Here is an 18,301-nt window from a genome sequence, read left to right on the forward strand (position 1 = left end):
CATGGGTATTTCTTGTACATGATGTATTGACACTTCTATTTATGATAACCTATACCTATTTATGAATTTTAACCAAGTGCTCTTTGAGAGCTGACAGCATTCTATTCATTTACAAATCCATCGCATACTGTAACCTGTTTCTGATTTTTAAAAAGGGTGGGAAAGCATAAAATTTATGGCTTCATGTGATTCTGGAGACAACCTGGAACTGTGAATAGTTGTGTGTCAGCTGATAGAGCAGACAATTAGAAACATTTGAAAGTGAAGGGGACTTACACTTAATGAACATTTCCTATAGGTGTGTTTATGTGCATTGAGACATTTGATCATATAAAACTCTCATGAGATGCACAATTTTTCTGTATTTTAAAGGATAGAACTGAAAGCATCAAGAATTCGACTAAGTTGCCCAAAATTATACAGCAGAGCAAAAATTCTGATCCAGTTCTTTCAGTCTCCTTGGTGATATACCACTTCTTTCATTTATAATGTCTGTTTGAAATATGTGTAGATTTGCATCTATTTACGTGGTTCAAATCTACCTCTCAAAGGAAGGTAGTCTCTTCCCAAAGGAACTAAAAGCAATTTAAAGACATTAATCAAACTGTTTTTGTCATACCTCAGATAATTCCTCAACCCCAAGTTTTGTCATTAAAAAGGATAGCCTCAAAGAATTTTAACCAGTGATTGGGTATATTGAGAAAGATAGAATACACTCCAGAGATATGTATTCCTCCTATAAACAAGTACTGTTTCTAACTAAATTCTGAATTGACCATAATACACAACGTATAAACAAGAGAACTGATATGTGACTACTGAGTTGTTCATACAGAATGCCTTAAGCATTCGAGAATAATTTTCAGAAGCAGAACATCTGTGGTACTAAGGACTTTCTTAAAACAAAAGGATACAGTTATCCTTCAAGAATTTCAGATAAACGGGATGAATAGTAAACCCTATCCATTGATTACTGGGAAACTCTAGTCTTGCTTTCCTCTTGTGAACCTACATAACAAAGCACAGTGTGGTTTGAAATGTGATTTAATATATGGTTATAAATAAGTTAAAAACAAAGGCATAGATTATAAGGTCAGAAAAGTGTTCAGGGGTCAGCAGGTCCAAGGTTCTTTTCTGTGCAGAACATTTTCTATCATCATATAACTTTGTCATATCTCTTCTCTAAAAGGCATTCAGCTGTAAATGCCCCATTTTAGTAGCAATATTTCATGCAGACAAATGCAAATTTTACTATCATAAACCGTATTTTTAAAAATGTTCCCTCAAAACCATGAATGGGGGAAACTATAAAGTCATATTCGTATCATAACATTGAAAACTTTCATATCAGGAGATGTGACTTCTCTAAGTGACATGGAACTGTTTTTGAAGAAGCTGATTTCTGACGACTTGGGTGTAATTTAGCAAGATGGAGGTAGGTAGGTGAGAAGTGAGAGAGAGCTTGTGATTACTGGGGGAAAGGAACCACCTCAGGGAGCTTGGAGTGTGGAATGGCTTCACAGCTGGAGAAGAGAAACTACGTGGATGTGAATGGGAACTAAAATGGAGGTATCAAAAGGCCTACAAAAATAAATCATAAAGGAATTAGACCATGGATAAATTTAAATAAAAGAGAAAAATTGTAGAGTTTATTATTTCTGGAAAGATTTTGTGTAAATTTCTTAGTATATCATTTACCTAAGATGTTCTTTAATTCTCCACATAGAGAAAAGTTTCTTTACCCACCCCAATCATAGAGTAAAAAAGTCAAAGATATCTCAAAGACTTCCCAGACTTTCAGTGCTTCACAATAATGAGAAACCATATGCTGGAAGAGATATATTAATAGAAAATGCTGTCTTTCAGATGCTCACTGAGTCAATTGAAGACAGTTGACACATCTTTAGTAAGCTGTGTATGAATCTTAGCTCATTAACTACTCCTGTATTATTTATGCTGCTTCCAATTCCTAATATGACACATCAATAAAACAGATCTGAAAAGGCGTCATTTCGATTTTAATGTATCCAATTGTATTTTTAGATGTTCCCCCACACAGAAGTGTTTGAGTTATTTCCTGATTTTACAAGCTATGGAAGATTTGAATGGGAAAATACAGCTTTCCTGTAACCTTCTCTAAAGATTTTGTTCTTACTATGTTGTAAAAAATAATAATAAAGTGTTGCCCCTTGTGCAGTTTTCCCCTCTAGAACTTCAGCACGTTAGCCACCAGTGTTCATATGTTGCTCTCTATTTGTCTGATTCCTCAAATATGTGTGCAAGTAGAGAAAGAAAAACATTTATATAAGATATTCTTCATGTAGAGTGTTTCTCATAATCAGACTAAGGAACAAACATATATTTTATAAAAGTTCTTCAATGTAACTGCTTTTCAATCATCTCAATTTCTTAGGCCATCACACCAAATATTTAGGGTATTGTATAAGGCTAAGCTATTATAGTAATTGTTCTTTTACCAACTGACAACAACTCAGTCCAAAAATTAGCAAGTACATTTTAATATTCACTGCAACCAGAGAGTATATGTGCTACAAATAAAAGGTAAACTGTACCCAGCGTGAGCCTCTCGGGCAGAAAGGCATTTATAGAGTACTTAGTTTTACCAGTCATTGCTCTAGGTATACTACACATTTTGGTTTTTATTATATAAAATCAGTATTTTAGATGTTATTCCAAGAGAATAAGAAATATGTCTAAGGCCACATAGCTTATAAAAGTTGTTACAGAATTCAAACTGAGGTCTCTGTATTTTCTTATTTATTAACTTTATTGGCACATTTTAGGTGTACATTCTGATCACATTCACCATTGAGAATCTGTGCCTGTACATGATCTATCTTGGTTCTTGTTTTTTTCCATTCCCCTTCCCTCCCTTCATCCTCTCCACCCCTCCCTATTTACAAAAGCTTTGCTTCCATTTTTTTCCTTCTTCTTTCATTTCTTCCCTATCCCCCTCCCTAGTTCTGCTTCCCTTTGAACATTTTCTTCCTATTTCACATTATCTATTATACATTTTGATCCTCCTTTACACTTGTGGTTTCTCACACCAGAGAAACAGTTCAGTATTTACATGTGTTTCCTATTTATTTCATTTAAGAGTATGGCCTCAAGGTACCTACATTTAGCTATAAATATCTCTTGTTTATCTTTATGGCAGAGTAGTACTCCATTTTATTTTTTAAAACCCCACATCTTTATCCAATCACCAGTTGATGAGCATTTGAGCTGTTTCAAAGATTTAGCTATTACAAACTGTGCCGCTATATGGGTGTGCATATATCGCTCTGATATGATTCTTTTAATCCATGCTTTTGTCTTCTATTCATTCACTGGCTCTTTTTTTCATTCATTCATTTATTCCACTACCACTCAGTATAAAAGCTACTTAGCTTTTTAGGAAAATTCCCAACTTAATTGTGGAGAATGACAGGCATTCAAGCACTGCAAACATTATATGAAATGCTGTGTACCTAGAATGTTCTACGTGTGATGGAACACAGAAAAAAAAAATACCTGTCTAGGAAAGTTTGCAAATTTCTTACCTAGTGGCTTACAAGACTTGATAGTGTTTTGATTCCTTCTCAGCAGCATAACAATGACCTTGAAATTCAAGTACGCTGCTAAGCAATACTCAACCCTTTTCCAGTCCACTCTGACTAGATCATCTGCTCCCTAAAATTAAGGCTTGATGGAGGTAGCAGTTAAAGTCACTCTCACCCACTATCTATCAAGCTTAATTTAGGCCAGCTACTTCAGAGATCTCAATGTCAATGTATCTCCTTTTTGGAGAATCTAACATTGACCTGATTACTGCTATAGTCAGAAACTTCAGTGAATTGAGGTCTAATTTGGTCCCCATCCCTCTTCTCTCTTCCACTTTCCTGTATTATCTTCATTGCTTAAAGCAAATGGTCCTCAAGTAAAATACACTAATAGTATCATATCTTATCATATATCACATATCATATCCTGTCATATATATATATGTACAATATATGTATTTGTACAATCATTGGTGTGAGACACTACCTTCAGAAAGTGAAGACATAAGGTCTCCAACACCCCTAATGGTTCTGTCCTAGATGTACTAACCAATTTCATTCTCACCTCTGCTGGCTTTTTCAGTTTTTTTGTTTTGTTTTTTTTTCTGAGTTTCTGCTATCCCCTAGTCCCCAACAAGTCCTGTTAACCATCACATTTTCTTATCCTCATTAAGCAATGAGCAGGCTTATTGCTGCTTGGCAAAAAAAGATTACATCTGGTGTAAGCTATGATGTTGCAACTTTTTTTTCGCCTTCTCTTTTCCCTTTGTTTCTTTCATTTGCAGTTGTCCAAGCCATATTATATTGGAACTCTTCTAAGAATAACTGCAATTTTGAAAGCTTTGACTGTGGGAGGCATTATTTATAGACCTTTGTGGTTTTAGGAGGAAAAAGAAAATCTTCCAAGTAGAGTTGTACTAGGAAGACTTAGCCCCACTTTAGCCAAATACTGTCTTCAGCAGGGTATTTTCCTATAATTCCTTATGAAAAATCTTGTGCAAACACTGTATTAAAGATGCTCCCTGTTTCTAAACTCTTTCTTACTAGTGTATAAGGTTTATATGCCTATTAACAGATTATCAATTGGGCTTTTAGAGGTACAATTTTCAGGAACCGTGTTGGGCCTTATTATCAGAGACCCATCTTCAAAGGCTTTGGTACTCAGGGGTTCAATTTCTTGTCACAGAAAGTCTCTTTGCACCATAAATTCAGAGATGTTCCTCCTAGTAACATGTTCCATTTTTTGAGGCCTCAATTGTCAAGGTCACCTCACAATACAGCCATTTCATCTACTTCTGAGAAGCAAAAAGGAGAAAAGATAAAAAGACTCAGATGCTAAATTCGCTCTGTACATAGCCTAATCAGAAGTCCTCATGGTCACGTGGCCACTCTATATGTTGCTATCCCCTATACACAATGGATTGTCTGTCCAAGGAAGAAAATAATGGATATTGGATGGGCATCTCTCTTCCATATTATTTGCCTGTAAATCATCTTTCCCGGTCTCCCCTTTAGACTCACGAGAATCTCTGTGCTAGGCATTAGAGATAAAATCCAGAAAGGACAGATACCTAAATCAGTGTGCCTAACATGCTCTATTATAATAAATAATTATACCTATAGATGGTAATGTCCTGGTTAAAATTATGACAAGACCAACTTCTTAGGTTACCAAGTAACTCAATTCTTATCTTGCCATTCAGACAAAGCAAAAAATAAGAGAACCAAATGAGGAGTTTTGAGAGAAGTTTTCAAATCAATGAAAATGAAAGAATTTTGAAAAATTTCTAAATTTAAAATATGTATATAACCAGATATTATGGTTTTTAGATTTTGGGGCTTTGCATTCTCTTATTTTATAGCTAAAACAAAATGCATTTGGGATAAATGATAGCGTAGAAGTAGTTTTTAAAAATGCTTTGCCTTTCCACAAAGTCAAATAAGCAATAGAATATTTGGAATCAAATCACACTGTATATCAAACCATACTGTATATCCTTATGTATTCATTTCCTACCGCTGTTTTAACAACAACATAAAGTCAGGCTTAATTTGGTTTTATGTTTTAATAAAATAAAAATATTTCGGAAAGTATATAATTTACAGTCCTGGAGAGTAGAAATTTGAAATCAGCTTCACTAGGAAAAACTCAGAATATCAGCAGGCCCGAGTTTCTCACTAGCTCTGTGTCCTTACCTTTCCTAGCTTTTAGACGCTGTCCTCATTTCTTGGCCAGTACTCACACTACAAAGCCCTTCTGTTCCTCCTCCACTGTCACATCACCTCTCTTGGACTCGCATAGTCCTGAAAAGGACCTTTGTGATTAAATTCGGCCCACAAGGGTAGTCCAGAAAAGTCTCCCAATCTCAATTCCTGAGCTCATCACACCACCAAAGTCTCTTTTGTCATGTGAAGTAACATGGTTACAGTTTGCAGGGGTTAGGACATGGCATCTCTGGAAGCCATTATTCACCCTATCACACTCAGTAAAATAGAACATATTTTTTTTCTTTTTATTGAGTTTATTGGTACATTTTAGGGACACAGTACAATTGCATTCATTATTGGAATCTTGTACCTTTACATGACAGGTCTTGGTTCTCATTTTTTCCCCTTGTCCCTGCCCTCCCTTCATCCCCTCCTCCCCTCCCCATTTACAAACACTTTATTTCCATTGTTTCATTTTCTCATATTTTTTTCTTTTCCCTTATTCCCTTTCCCCTACCCTTCTCACTTTCCCTACTCCTTTAGCCCTTAAAATAGAATATTTTTAAAAAACACTTCAGTGTCTGATCTTAATAGGATGATGTCAAATTCAATTACTGCTCCTTGCATGTCACCCTGGTCTAATTTAGAGGTAAAATAATGAAATTTGATACTAACTAGGTGGAGAACTTACTTTTCTCTTTGATTCTTGATTAGTACTTTTAGTTGCTAAGACTTAGTCAAAAATTTTCCTAAGAAAATTCTCTCATGTGCCTATGAAATACTATTCTTTTCTAACCTTTTTTTCCATTTATTTTTAGAAAAGCCAAACAACGATGCAAGGATTGAAACTATAAAGTATCTTGTAGAAAAACTCCCTCCACCAAATCGTGACACCATGAAAGTTCTCTTTGGACATCTCACTAAGTAAGTCATAAGGATTTCTGGGTCTGTCATATTACAGTCATTTCCAAATGAGCAACCTTTCATTTTAAGTCTCTAAGGCAAGAGTTTCCAGATACAGCCATATCATAGTTTCTCCTGTAGCTATGTCTTTTTCCAGCAAAAGCTAGAAAATGTAGTAGCCTACAATGCACGAACTTACAATAGGAACTTTGAAAGACTCTTCTTTGTCCTGGCCTTTTCAACAAGCAGATTTTTGCTGACTGCCAAAACCATCACCTGAGATGATTCACCTCTAATTTGTTGTCTATTGTCATGAAAACAGTATGAAATGATTCCAACATGAGTTTAAAGCCAAGCCCCATAAGCCATGATTCCCTAAACTTTCTGTAATGCAATTTTCTTATTTGGTTCAGACTGACAAAGTGATAGCCAGGTAACCAACAAAGAGGTGAATATTCTGGAAGCGAAGGGCAAAGAGGATGCATTTGAAAAGTAGAAAGAAGGCCAGGAGAACTATGACCTAATGAGCATGGTGTGGGGATAAGAGCTGAGGTCCTAGCCTTCACCTCCACATGTCACATGACCTGCTGTCTTGTCACATCATCTTTTCACTTTTCTAATACAAGAAGGAACTACTGACAAGTGCTAAAATGCGGGAGTGTGAAAGATTGCTCTGATTGCCTAGTATAGAACTGTGACAGTGAAGTCATCTATTAGTGAGAAATTATAGTCTTCCAGACAGAAGATAGTGGTGACTTGAGAGGAGCCCTCAGGAACTTAGTGAAGCTATTGTGGAGGGAGATCCCATTGGATTTGCTTTTGTTTTGGACCTGGTAGGGAAAGGAAAGGAGAAATAAATTGTGCCACTTGTGTTTCCGCTTGAGCTCATGGAGAAATGATAATAACACACAGAGATGGGTAAAACTGGGGGAAGAACAGGAAGAGGAGGTTGTAGATCTCTATTTTGGACATGTTAAGTCTGCAAAGACCTACTCATTTTCCTTCTGTTAGCAGCTCCTTCAGATAAGGCACAATGCAATACGAGTAATGAGGTTTTAGCTTTCACCATATATGCATAGTAATAATGAAGCACTATTCACAGAATAGTGAATTAAAATAGCAATTTTGCATTTTGAGATTAAATGTCTTTAATCACCTTAGTCACTGCTTCCTCAGGATGAGTCTTTTCTCTACATCATTCAACTAATCCTTTACCTGATTTTTAATTGTGAATGTAATACATGCAATTACACAAAAAGTAAGCAACAGTGATGCATATACATTAAAAAGTGAAATTTATCTACCAAACATTCTTAGTCTGCTGAGCCAAAATAACTAAGCAATTCCAAACCTGTTTCTAAGTATATGAAACACCTGTTTTCCTGGTCAATTTTTGTGCTAAATAACATCCTACTTCAAATATATATATATATTTGTACCAGGGATCAAACTTGGGCCCTTGCACTTGTGAGGCAGGTGCCAGAACCACTGAGCTAAATCCCCATCCCCGCTACTAAAAATTTTATTTTGCAACTATTTTACCTTCCCTTTCATTAATCAGGCTTGCCTTGCTCATTTTATCCAATGCATCGATATTTCATGGTATAGATACTCTATAACCTTCTACACTAGTCTCTGCAATTGAGAATGTTTTAATCCAGTGCATTATTGTACTCTCTTGTTTTACCTTTAGAAAAGAGCATTGTGTCAAAATTTAGAACATTCCTTATTGTTTATTTTTTTTCCTCATTGAGTTTATTGGTACATTTTAGCTATACAGTACAGATACATTCATTATTGGGATCTTGTACCTTTGCATGACAGGTCTTAGTTCTCATTTTTTCCCCTTCTCCCTGCCCTCCCTTCACCCCTCCCCCTTTACAAACACTTCATTTCCATTTTTTCATTTTCTCATATATTTTTCTTTTCCCTTACTAGCTTTCCCCTACCCTTCCCACTTTCCTTATACCTTTAGCCCCTTTCTTCCTATTTCACATTGTCAGTTATATCATTAGGATCTTATGTACTATTATAGTTTATTCATACCAGAGAAACTATTCAGTATTTACACATGTGTGACTTATTTATTTCACTTAGGAGTATATTCTCAATATGTATCTATTTTCCTCTAATTTAATTTGTCATTCTTTATGGCTGAGTAATATTCCATTTCATAGAAAAACCACATCTTCTTTATCCAGTTTCCAACTGATGGGCAAATGGGCTGTTTCTAAGTTTTAGCTATTATAAACTGTGCCACTATAAACATAGGTGCGCATATATCTCTGTGATATGATTCTTTTAATTCTTTTGGAAAGATACCCAGCAGAGGAATGGCTCGGTCAAATGGAACCTCTAGTCCCAGATCTTTGAGGTATCTAAATATTGATTTCCATAATGGTTGCACCAGTCTGCCCTCCTACCAACAGTGGAGAAGGGTTCCTTTCTCCCCACAACCCCGCCAACATTTGTTATTGTTTGATTTCTTGCTAGCAGCCATTCTTTGTGGGGTGAGGTGGAATCTCAGTGCTGTTTTCATCTGCATCTCTTGAATGACCAGTGAAAGAACATCCCTTTATTGTTAAAATGCCCCTCCTTTCATTTCACACACATGAGGCTATTGTGAGTAGCCTCATGTGATTCAATGAAAGGGTCTTGGGTTTTAAAGAAATTGGAAGGGAGAGACCTAGAGTCAAACCTTTGTTCCATGCTTAACTCCTACTAAGATCTCAAGCAGGCAAAGCTGGACTAATATCACCCGCATCTTGTGGTCGTGAGAATTAAATGAGATAATGCATATAAAATGTCTGACACAAGGTAAGCATTCCTTAAGTATTAATTCATCTCCCTCAGGACTCTTACACACCATGAAAGGGGTTTCAAATTACAAGCAAACATTGGAGTTCTTATCTCAGTAACTTTAACTAGAGAAAGTCATAAAACAAATGGAAAAGTATAGTCTTTAACATCCTGTAATACCTCCTCTTAGAATTCTCAAGAAATATCTATTACTCTGTCTCACTTGTTCCCTATTTTTTTTTCAAGTGAAAGAACAGCTATAAAGTGAAGAAATTAAGTGCCAGCTAAACCTTCCAAATACACTCACAACCATACAGAAGGGAATCTATTAGGTTAACAACCTACAAACGATGAATTTTCCATGTCCATACAACACAATTCTAGTATTAATTAATTCCTGTACATGTTTCTCATACTTAAATGAATTTCCTAACTTTGTGAGAGTTTTTACTTAACATAATAGGGATGAAAAATTTTAAAACTAAGATTTAAGATGGGATTATTATTCTGTATCACCTCATAACATTCTCATTTTAAAATTTATCATTATAGATGAGGGAAAAGTGTTACTTACCAGCCACCAACCTTTCTTGGGTCATGTCACCATAGTTCACCTTGTACCAATTTATAAACTGGATTTAATTATGCACTGTGTGTGCACATGATTATATCTTGTTAAGCATTTTTTTTGTTAAGTTTTTGATAAACAGCCAATCATGGCATGTCATTAAAGCTTGAGGAGACTAAGAAGACTGTTTAACTAGGATTTAAATATACGCACGTTGGAATCACTAGAATATATTCCTTAGTCTTGATGCATTTGGTAACTCTTCAGAAAATCTACCATCAATACTTGTATATAGTGTTTATTCCAAATTGTTTCTGACATCCATCTATCATCTGTCTTTCTATCTATCTATCTATCTATCTATATATATCGATATTGATATAGATATCGATATAGATAGCGAAGTTTGTTTAATGAGGGCCAGGGAATGTAACAAAGTGCCAAAAATTCTACTTGACCTAAGTACTCTTCAGTCAACAAAATAAAATTCCATTTTTGCCAAACTCTGAGTTAAACATTCCCTTCAAAGCAGAGCAGCTACCAACAAGGATAGCTTCATACAACAAAGTTGGACTAGAAGCTGGTGTAAATCCTAACCACAAAAGACAGAATTTTTTAGGAGCCATGATTATATTAAGTATAAGATTGTACAAGAGCGGAACAGCCTAAATAGCATAAAATTCCAGAGTCCAGATTCTTAATCACTGTTTCTATGCTTTTACTCTCATAGCTTGAGACCAATAATTCCTTCTCAAAATGCTACTATGTTAAATCTATATTCTTGCCTATCTTTACAAATCAACATTATAGTGGTAAGCCCCAGAAGGTGTGGAGTACCTTCTGAACCATATAAATGGGAAGTTCTATCTCCATCAGAATGTGTGTCAAATGTATTTTCTGACAGCCTACTTTGGAAAGGCAAGAAGACCAAGGGAAAAGGATGTAGAAAATGATGTAATTGCTGATGGGTAGTAGTTAGAGGCTGAGAGCCAGTTGAAAGAGTTGAGTAACAAAGAGGGAAACACTAAAATTTTAAGCATAGAGTGCATGATGTACTTGTCGTTCATGAAAGAGTATTTATCAGCAGCATGAAAAGTGAAAGAGATAGGAGGAAAGAAATCCTGGAGGCCTCATAGAAGTTGGAGTTGGAGTGAAGTGAACTTAAAGAAATGATTCAAATCTTCAGATTTTTCTAAGGCGATAACACAATCATTTTTATTTCTTTCATTTATATATTCTCTACACCCATTTATCCATAGAGATAAGTCGGAGATTGCCATACTGGATGATTGTGATGATCCGCTGAGAGCAATAAAAAAACAAAAAACAATACTGTTTAGGAAAGTGTCCTTTCTCTTTTTACTAAGTGTGGATGGAGAGGGAGGAAGACGAGATTATAGAAAATCAATGAAATGGACTGAATGCAATTTTGGCACATGTGTATTTAATCATGCCTGCTATGTGCTGCAGTTGGGGTATACTGGTAACCATATTTAGGAGAGCCATTAAAGGCTGTGGATCTCGAGAACAAAGATGTCGTATGTTTTGAATGTATTAGCCTTAGTCCTTCTATTCTACACTAAGTAACATACATAGGGAAAGTCTGTGCAGATCGCATTGTTTACAACCAAACGATTGGCCCAGAGGAAGCTTGGAAACAATATGGAGCGTGCAGGTATAGGGAAAGGCTATGGGCCTCGTTACATGTTATACTGACTTCATGACACGTAGCTCACTCACACTATTTTTAATGTGGGGGGAAATGTATGCTAAAGCTGCATAAAATCAAGGTATAATATTTTACCTCCCCAGAACATAGTTATACATGTGTAGAAAAAGTTGCCCATACGGAAAAGTTGTAAAAATAGTTCTCAAAAGTTAACATTTCTCTCTCTGAGTTTTTCATTACAAGAGGTTTCTCGTGTACTTTCCTTCTCTACAACAATGTAGAAGGAGACAGGGAGATTAGGAGAACAAAGAGAGTAGATTTCAGAGTTAGGCAGACTTGAACGTGAGTCTTGGCCAATACTTAGCTTCAATTTTCTCATCTGTAAAATGGCGTTCATAATGGAACCTACATATTTCTGTGGTAAGGAATAGATGAATAATGCTTTCAAAAAGCCATGCACAGTATCTAACACCGATAGGTACTAAGTAAACCTCATGCGTCTCTATGTATATTTTATAATAATATAAAGGTAAAAAATTCAGTGAAATAAATATAGGGAGAATTGATGACATGACCTACAGTGAAATTACTGTCAAATTTCCTGGCTTCCAGCAAAGTCTTTACCCCACCTTGAAATCCTTTTCCAAAACTTGAGTTCCTTTACTGTTCTGCCTCAGCCCGTTTCCTAGAGTCCCGCTGCAGCCATTTTCACCTTTGATAAGCTACATGACACCCTCACTTTGTGCCTGACCCAAACTCTCTTCCATCACAACTCTCTACCAACCCAGCTGGCACCTTGTTCCATATCCTTAGGTCGGGTTCTTTTCACATTTCTGATGCTGGCTCACTGATGTAATCATGCAGGCAACCTTACTTGGAGGCAGGTGTGAGGAGGATGGAGCTGGCACAAATCTTCCTGTGCTTCTTATCAAAAGCCAGCCCTGTTGCAGAAGTTTCAGAGGGGCAGTAGTTCTCTTGCTGTCCAACTGATCAGCATAATTCTCACAATGAGAATTTCCTGCCACGTAGCAAAAAAATCATTGGCTTTGTTGAAACCTCAGAAGTGAATTAGTTTTATATCAACATTCTAACAAGTTTAAAGGGAAGCACACCTCACGTGAGGGCATGAACACCTAAGTCATTATACTTATAAACCAAAGGATCAGAAGATATCTTGTAGGTGGTAGGGCCCCACCTGGTGCCTCACTCACCAGTGTGAACAGTCCTATAAATGATATATCCACTTAGTTCTGGCATGATTCTTTTGAAGTATAGAGCTTGCATTGGAAATGGCAGTGCACATCTGTAATCCCAGAACTTGGGAGGCTGAGGCAAGAGGATTTCTGTGAGTTCGAGGCCAGCCTGGGCTACACAGTGAATTCAAAGACCAACTTCAGCTACATAGCAAGACCCTGTCTCAAATAAGAAAAAAAACGAAGTACAGAACTGGAATCCCTGTTGCCACTACTATTAGTAAAGTATTCTAACTATTGCTAAAGTCTTTTTCCACATTTTTACTTTCCAAGATAAAAATAACACATGATAATTACAGAAAATTTAGAAAATAAATACTAAACTTTTTCCACAGAGTGAAATTGAACTACTTAGCCAGATTTACTTTGTGGTGTGCATTTGAGAAGCCAAAAAATAATCTCAAATTTTTAAGGGAGGAAAACAAAAAAGAATACTCAATTCTCCTAAATGTATACATTACTTAGAGAGAGCAAAAAATGTCTTAGAAATGGGTGGCCTTTAAAAGTGACTAATAGGGCTGGGAATGTAGCTCAGTGGTACAGACTATCATAACTGAGGGCCAGGGTTTGATCTCATTTATAGATAGATAGATAGATAGATAGATAGATAGATAGATAGATAGATAGATAGATAGACTTATGAAATAATACCATTCATGGACTTTTAAAAAATAGTCTTGGAAAAATATTTTTTCTGCATTTTTAGGTTCTTGTAGGAGACTTGCCTGTTGTAAAATAAGTTTTAAAAGGAGAGCTAAAATATCCTCTTTTTGTATTAACTGTAAGAAAATCAGCCAGCTGTTCATAGAATTCCAAGGTGAAAAAATGATATGGCTGAATAGACAAATCTCATGGAAGAATGCCAATTGAATGCCTTGTTGAAAGGAGAAATAGTTGAGCTGTGGCTGTTTTGTAAGAGTAAACCGATATTTAAAGCTTCTCTGTGGTCTTCATGGATATTAAATAAAATGTTCTACAAAAGCATGTCAGAGGCAACTTAAATGATAATGACCTAGAAATATAAGGGCTGTATGAGTAACCAATGGCAAGCAAATAATTCATCCACCCTGCCTTTAAAATGACACTGAAGGCATCTTGACTGGGGGATGCAGTTTAGGTGTGGTCAGAGTACAGACTTCAAAGCCCCAAAGCCCTCACCCTTCTCTCTGGTCTGCAAGAGCAATGATGGGTGAGGTCTCTGCTACCCATCCAAGCCTCTGAATGCTCGGGTCTGGTATGGTTTGGAGCAGGGTATGTTTTTCTGTGCTGTCTTCTGGCACTGCACTCTTTTTCTGTACACTTTGGTCTTTCACCCAACCACAATACCTGATATCCAAAGACTTGCAAGCCATGAGTATTTTTTCTGGAAATTGAGAGATGTGTGCAAATTGTTATTTCTCTCTCTCTCTCTCTCTCTCTCTCTCTCTCTCTCTCTCTCTCTCCCTCAAATTGTTATTTATTTCTCTCTCTCTCTCTCTCTCTCTCTCTCTCTCTCTCTCTCTCCGTCTCATCCCTGAGGGACAAGGGTTGCAAGTTGCAAGTTGTTTGAAATAAGCCAGAAGCTTAATAGCTCTTTTACTCGTGTGTTTGAAATGACACCCTCATCACTTTGAAGAGCTAATGTACTTCCTATAGGCCTGAAATTCTTCAACTGGACTCCTGTGGCAGAATTTGGCCTGGTAGTTAAGAAAATTAATTACTCTGATCGCAAGGGTGAAGCAATAGTTCCCAACTCCCCATAGTAATCATTAAAATGTCATCTACTTGGGAGACATCTTGGCACAGGATTTATAAGGTCTGTGAGCTAGGGACTAAGATTCAATGATCCTTCCCATGGTGTATCCTTGTTTCAGGAGAAGCCTTTGGGAGATAAGGTTTTAAGATGGGAGTGAAACTATTACTTTAGATCTTTAGATTTCACATTTGAATGGTAACATTTACCACTGAAGCACAGAAAAAAAAAAGCAAAACTAAAATAACTACCATCCCATCTATTAGCATCTTTTTTATTGCTAGTGAAGTTCCACTTCCTGGGGATACTTCCCTCATAAGAGGTAAAATTTTTAGGCTTCTCTACCCTTCTGCACTATGAATCTTGACCTTTTACCTAATGGAAAGAATTGAGGATTTGGAATTGGAAGACATAGGCTCAAATCCCAATATCAGCCCTTAGAAACTACACAACATTGAGGAAATCTTTTAAAGTCTCCAACCATCCCTTTTGTTCATGTGTGGAATAAGTTAAATAAATTCACATTTGTGAAAATGTCTGTTAACTGTAAACTCCTACTCGCTAGTTCTTTAGTGAAGTTTTATGTGAGTGTCAGCTGTATTCCAGGCCTGGAAAGATCAAGACTTAGCAAGTTATGGCCATTGGACCATCTAGTCTGTCTCTTTTCTTTATCAATAAAGTTTTATTAGAACACACACCCCTACTTGTTTATATATTGTTTGTGAATGCTTGCATGCTAGAATGGTAAGAGTTAGACACAGCAAATTGAACAAGAATTAGCACTACCTGAGGCTTATAATGAAAGTTTTCTGACCTCTCAACTCACTGCTAGAGGCATGAAGCACCAAAGAAGAGCTGAAACTTAGCTTAGAGAAAGCAAAGAACAAGACACAAGTTACCTTTGAGGTAACCTGTCAGTTTGACAGACAGTATACCTACACACTGTCATCGCATGGTATCTAAAGAGAGTTGGTTCTAGGACATCCTCCCCACATATTTCCATGCCCAACTTTCTTATAGATAATGATACAGTTTTTTTGTTAACCTAGAACATCCTTTTGTGTACTTTAAATCACCTCTAGATTACTTATACTACCTAATGCAATATAAGTCATATGGAAATACTGTATTTTTTAGGAAATGTGATCAGAATAAACTCTACATGTACTTAGAACAGATTCAAAAATTAATACTACTGATTAGACCTTGGTTACATCGTTAACTGAACCCACACATGCAGAGACTGACTGTATTGTGTGTACTGAGGAGTCAAAGAAGCTATTGTGTGGTAAAGAAATGGCAGGTCCTCCGAAATGGCTAGTGAATTAGGAACCATAAAGGGAAGGAGCAGAATATAAGTCTGCAGTGTTGCAGACCAGTTAAATCATCAAAAACAAGCTTGTGTTTGCTGAATTTTTTTCTGTAAACATCAGAAAAAAAAAATCACTGAAGGATCTGAAACAGAGAGCTGAAGTCATAAGATTTGTATTCATGAAGATTGCAAATAAACAGGATAGCTTCCAAGAGACTCATATAATAGTCCAATCTAGAGACTCCCAAGCTGCATGAATGGTAAGAAGAACTAGAAAAACAGATGGATTCAGGAGACACTGCAGAAGTAGAGGTTGCAGTACATACAAAGTGCACAAGGTGGGTAGAGGAAGGGGATTTGAATGGCTCACAGGGTTTGAGTTAGATCATTGAGTGATACCTGTAACTCATGTACTGGAAAAGAACCAAATTGTAGGCATGACAGATGTTAAAATTCTTAGAACAAAGTGTGATTTGTTACTTCTTTATATTTTATTAATTTTATTAAAGTCTGATAAAGGATAAGAAATGTATATTGAAAGTACAAGAAAGCTGACATCCAAGTATAAATTTGAAAGCTGACAATTTAAAGATGGCAGTGGGATAAGGTTATTGTATTAGTCAAATGCCATTATTAAGACACAATACCCACCACCCACAATTCAAAGGAAGAGAAATTTTATTTAGCTCTTGGTTTCAGATATTCCATCCATAGTTGGCTGGCTCCAAGGGAGAAACAACATGGCAGAAGGTGTGGCAGAATAAAGATGCTTAGTTCACAGAGGTAGGGAAGCAGAGCAGGGGAACGGCGCCAAAGAGGGGTTGATGAGAGACCAGCCAAACATAATACTTCTATGTGGTACGGTATACCAATCTACTAGCCCTTTCTTAATCCAATAAAGTTGACATATCAGGATTAGCAGTCAAAGTCATGAGTAATAGCAAGGGCTAGTGTGAAGTGAGTTGAGAACAAAACCCCAGAAGCTTCTGATATTGAAGAGGTGATCAGAGGAAGAGATACTGCAAAGCAAGGCAGTTGTATTGATAGAGAAATATGTAGCAAGAACACAAGCATTGTACTTTGTGATTAAAACAAATAGTTCCACCATAAAGGAGGCCTAGAAACACCTCATGGTAAAAGGAGACTGGGAGATTTCTAGCTGTGACAGTTTACTGTTCTTGTATTTATCCTTTTGCTCTTAAAATGTCAAAGAAACACAGTAGTCAAGCAGAAAAAAAAAAGATAGCATTCGATAGCATAGTCACCTGAAAATATTGGTGAGAATGGAAATTGAATGGAATTGACTTGGCTCCTTTTACCATCAGAGCATTGGCTCTAGAGACAGAGTGTATCATTTTTATTTCTGCTAGTCCCAGTCCCAAGAGACTAGTAAAGTGTCCCAAACATAGGGGTTCTTTTTTTTTTTTTTTAGAATAAACCAAATCCCATGACTTCATTGAATAAGATGATGATAATATAATAGTGAGTAAATGGTTCCAGGTAAGGTCACCTTAAACTTGGAATATTAGAAACCTAATATATTTCTGACTAAGGGAATATTTCATTTTGATGTTACTTCTAATAAATTGTTCTGAAATATGTCTGTCCTCATCTGATCTTTCTCTTTTCATCATAAGAATGAGAAGAGCATCTCTCCTATATTTGTAAAACACCAAAATTAACACTAAAGTTCCATGCTAATAACATACAAGTAAATAACAAATGAGTACTAAAGAGGCTGAGGGAGCATTAGTCAGTAAACCTGTGACCACCCATCAGTAACTTGGAACCTGTTAAGGCAATCATACCTCTATGCGGAAAGATTGCCAGTACTTAAGGCTTCTTGATTATTTGGAATTAGTACTGGGTCTTGGAATACAAAAACTTATTTTTACATCATTTGCCATTTTTCCACTATTAAATAAAAGAACCTCTGCTGATCCTGACTCCTATTGAATAAAGTCCTACCTCTCCATTCCTCATTTGTTCCAGATCCAGTAAATTTTCATACTCTCCTGAATTATTTAGTACCAGATGAAGCATAATTAATTAATTAATTAAACTAAGTAGAACAAGAAAGATAGAGAAAGAAAGAAAGAAAGAAAGCTGGAAAGGAAGGAAAAAAGTGCCTTGATTACAAAAGCTTGCCCTCTCCTTGCATACGCACAAGGAAATGTGGTTCCTATGCTTATGCAGAGAGACACACAGCAGACTTCAAAGTGGAAGGGGGAAAAAACATCAAGCAGACCTCAAGTCACCTGATTTCCAGTCCTCTCGACCACACTCTGCTTTCT

The 18,301-nt window shown here is 36.4% G+C and overlaps 1 protein-coding gene and 1 pseudogene across 1 annotated transcript in view; one reads left to right on the forward strand and one right to left on the reverse strand.

The window, feature by feature from the left end:
* The window catches only part of Arhgap15 (Rho GTPase activating protein 15), a 594,167-nt gene that overhangs the window by 522,161 nt on the left and 53,705 nt on the right, over nt 1-18,301 (forward strand). Inside the window, exon 13 of the mRNA XM_010620947.3 lies at nt 6,590-6,695. Within this exon, the coding sequence (XP_010619249.2) occupies nt 6,590-6,695 (106 nt within the window). The remainder of the gene's footprint in view (nt 1-6,589; nt 6,696-18,301) is intronic.
* LOC117283726 lies at nt 12,766-12,873 on the reverse strand (annotated as a pseudogene).

Source organism: Fukomys damarensis, unplaced genomic scaffold, assembly GCF_012274545.1.
Source record: "Fukomys damarensis isolate Sample0158 unplaced genomic scaffold, DMR_v1.0_HiC HiC_scaffold_29, whole genome shotgun sequence".
Lineage (NCBI taxonomy): Eukaryota > Metazoa > Chordata > Mammalia > Rodentia > Bathyergidae > Fukomys > Fukomys damarensis.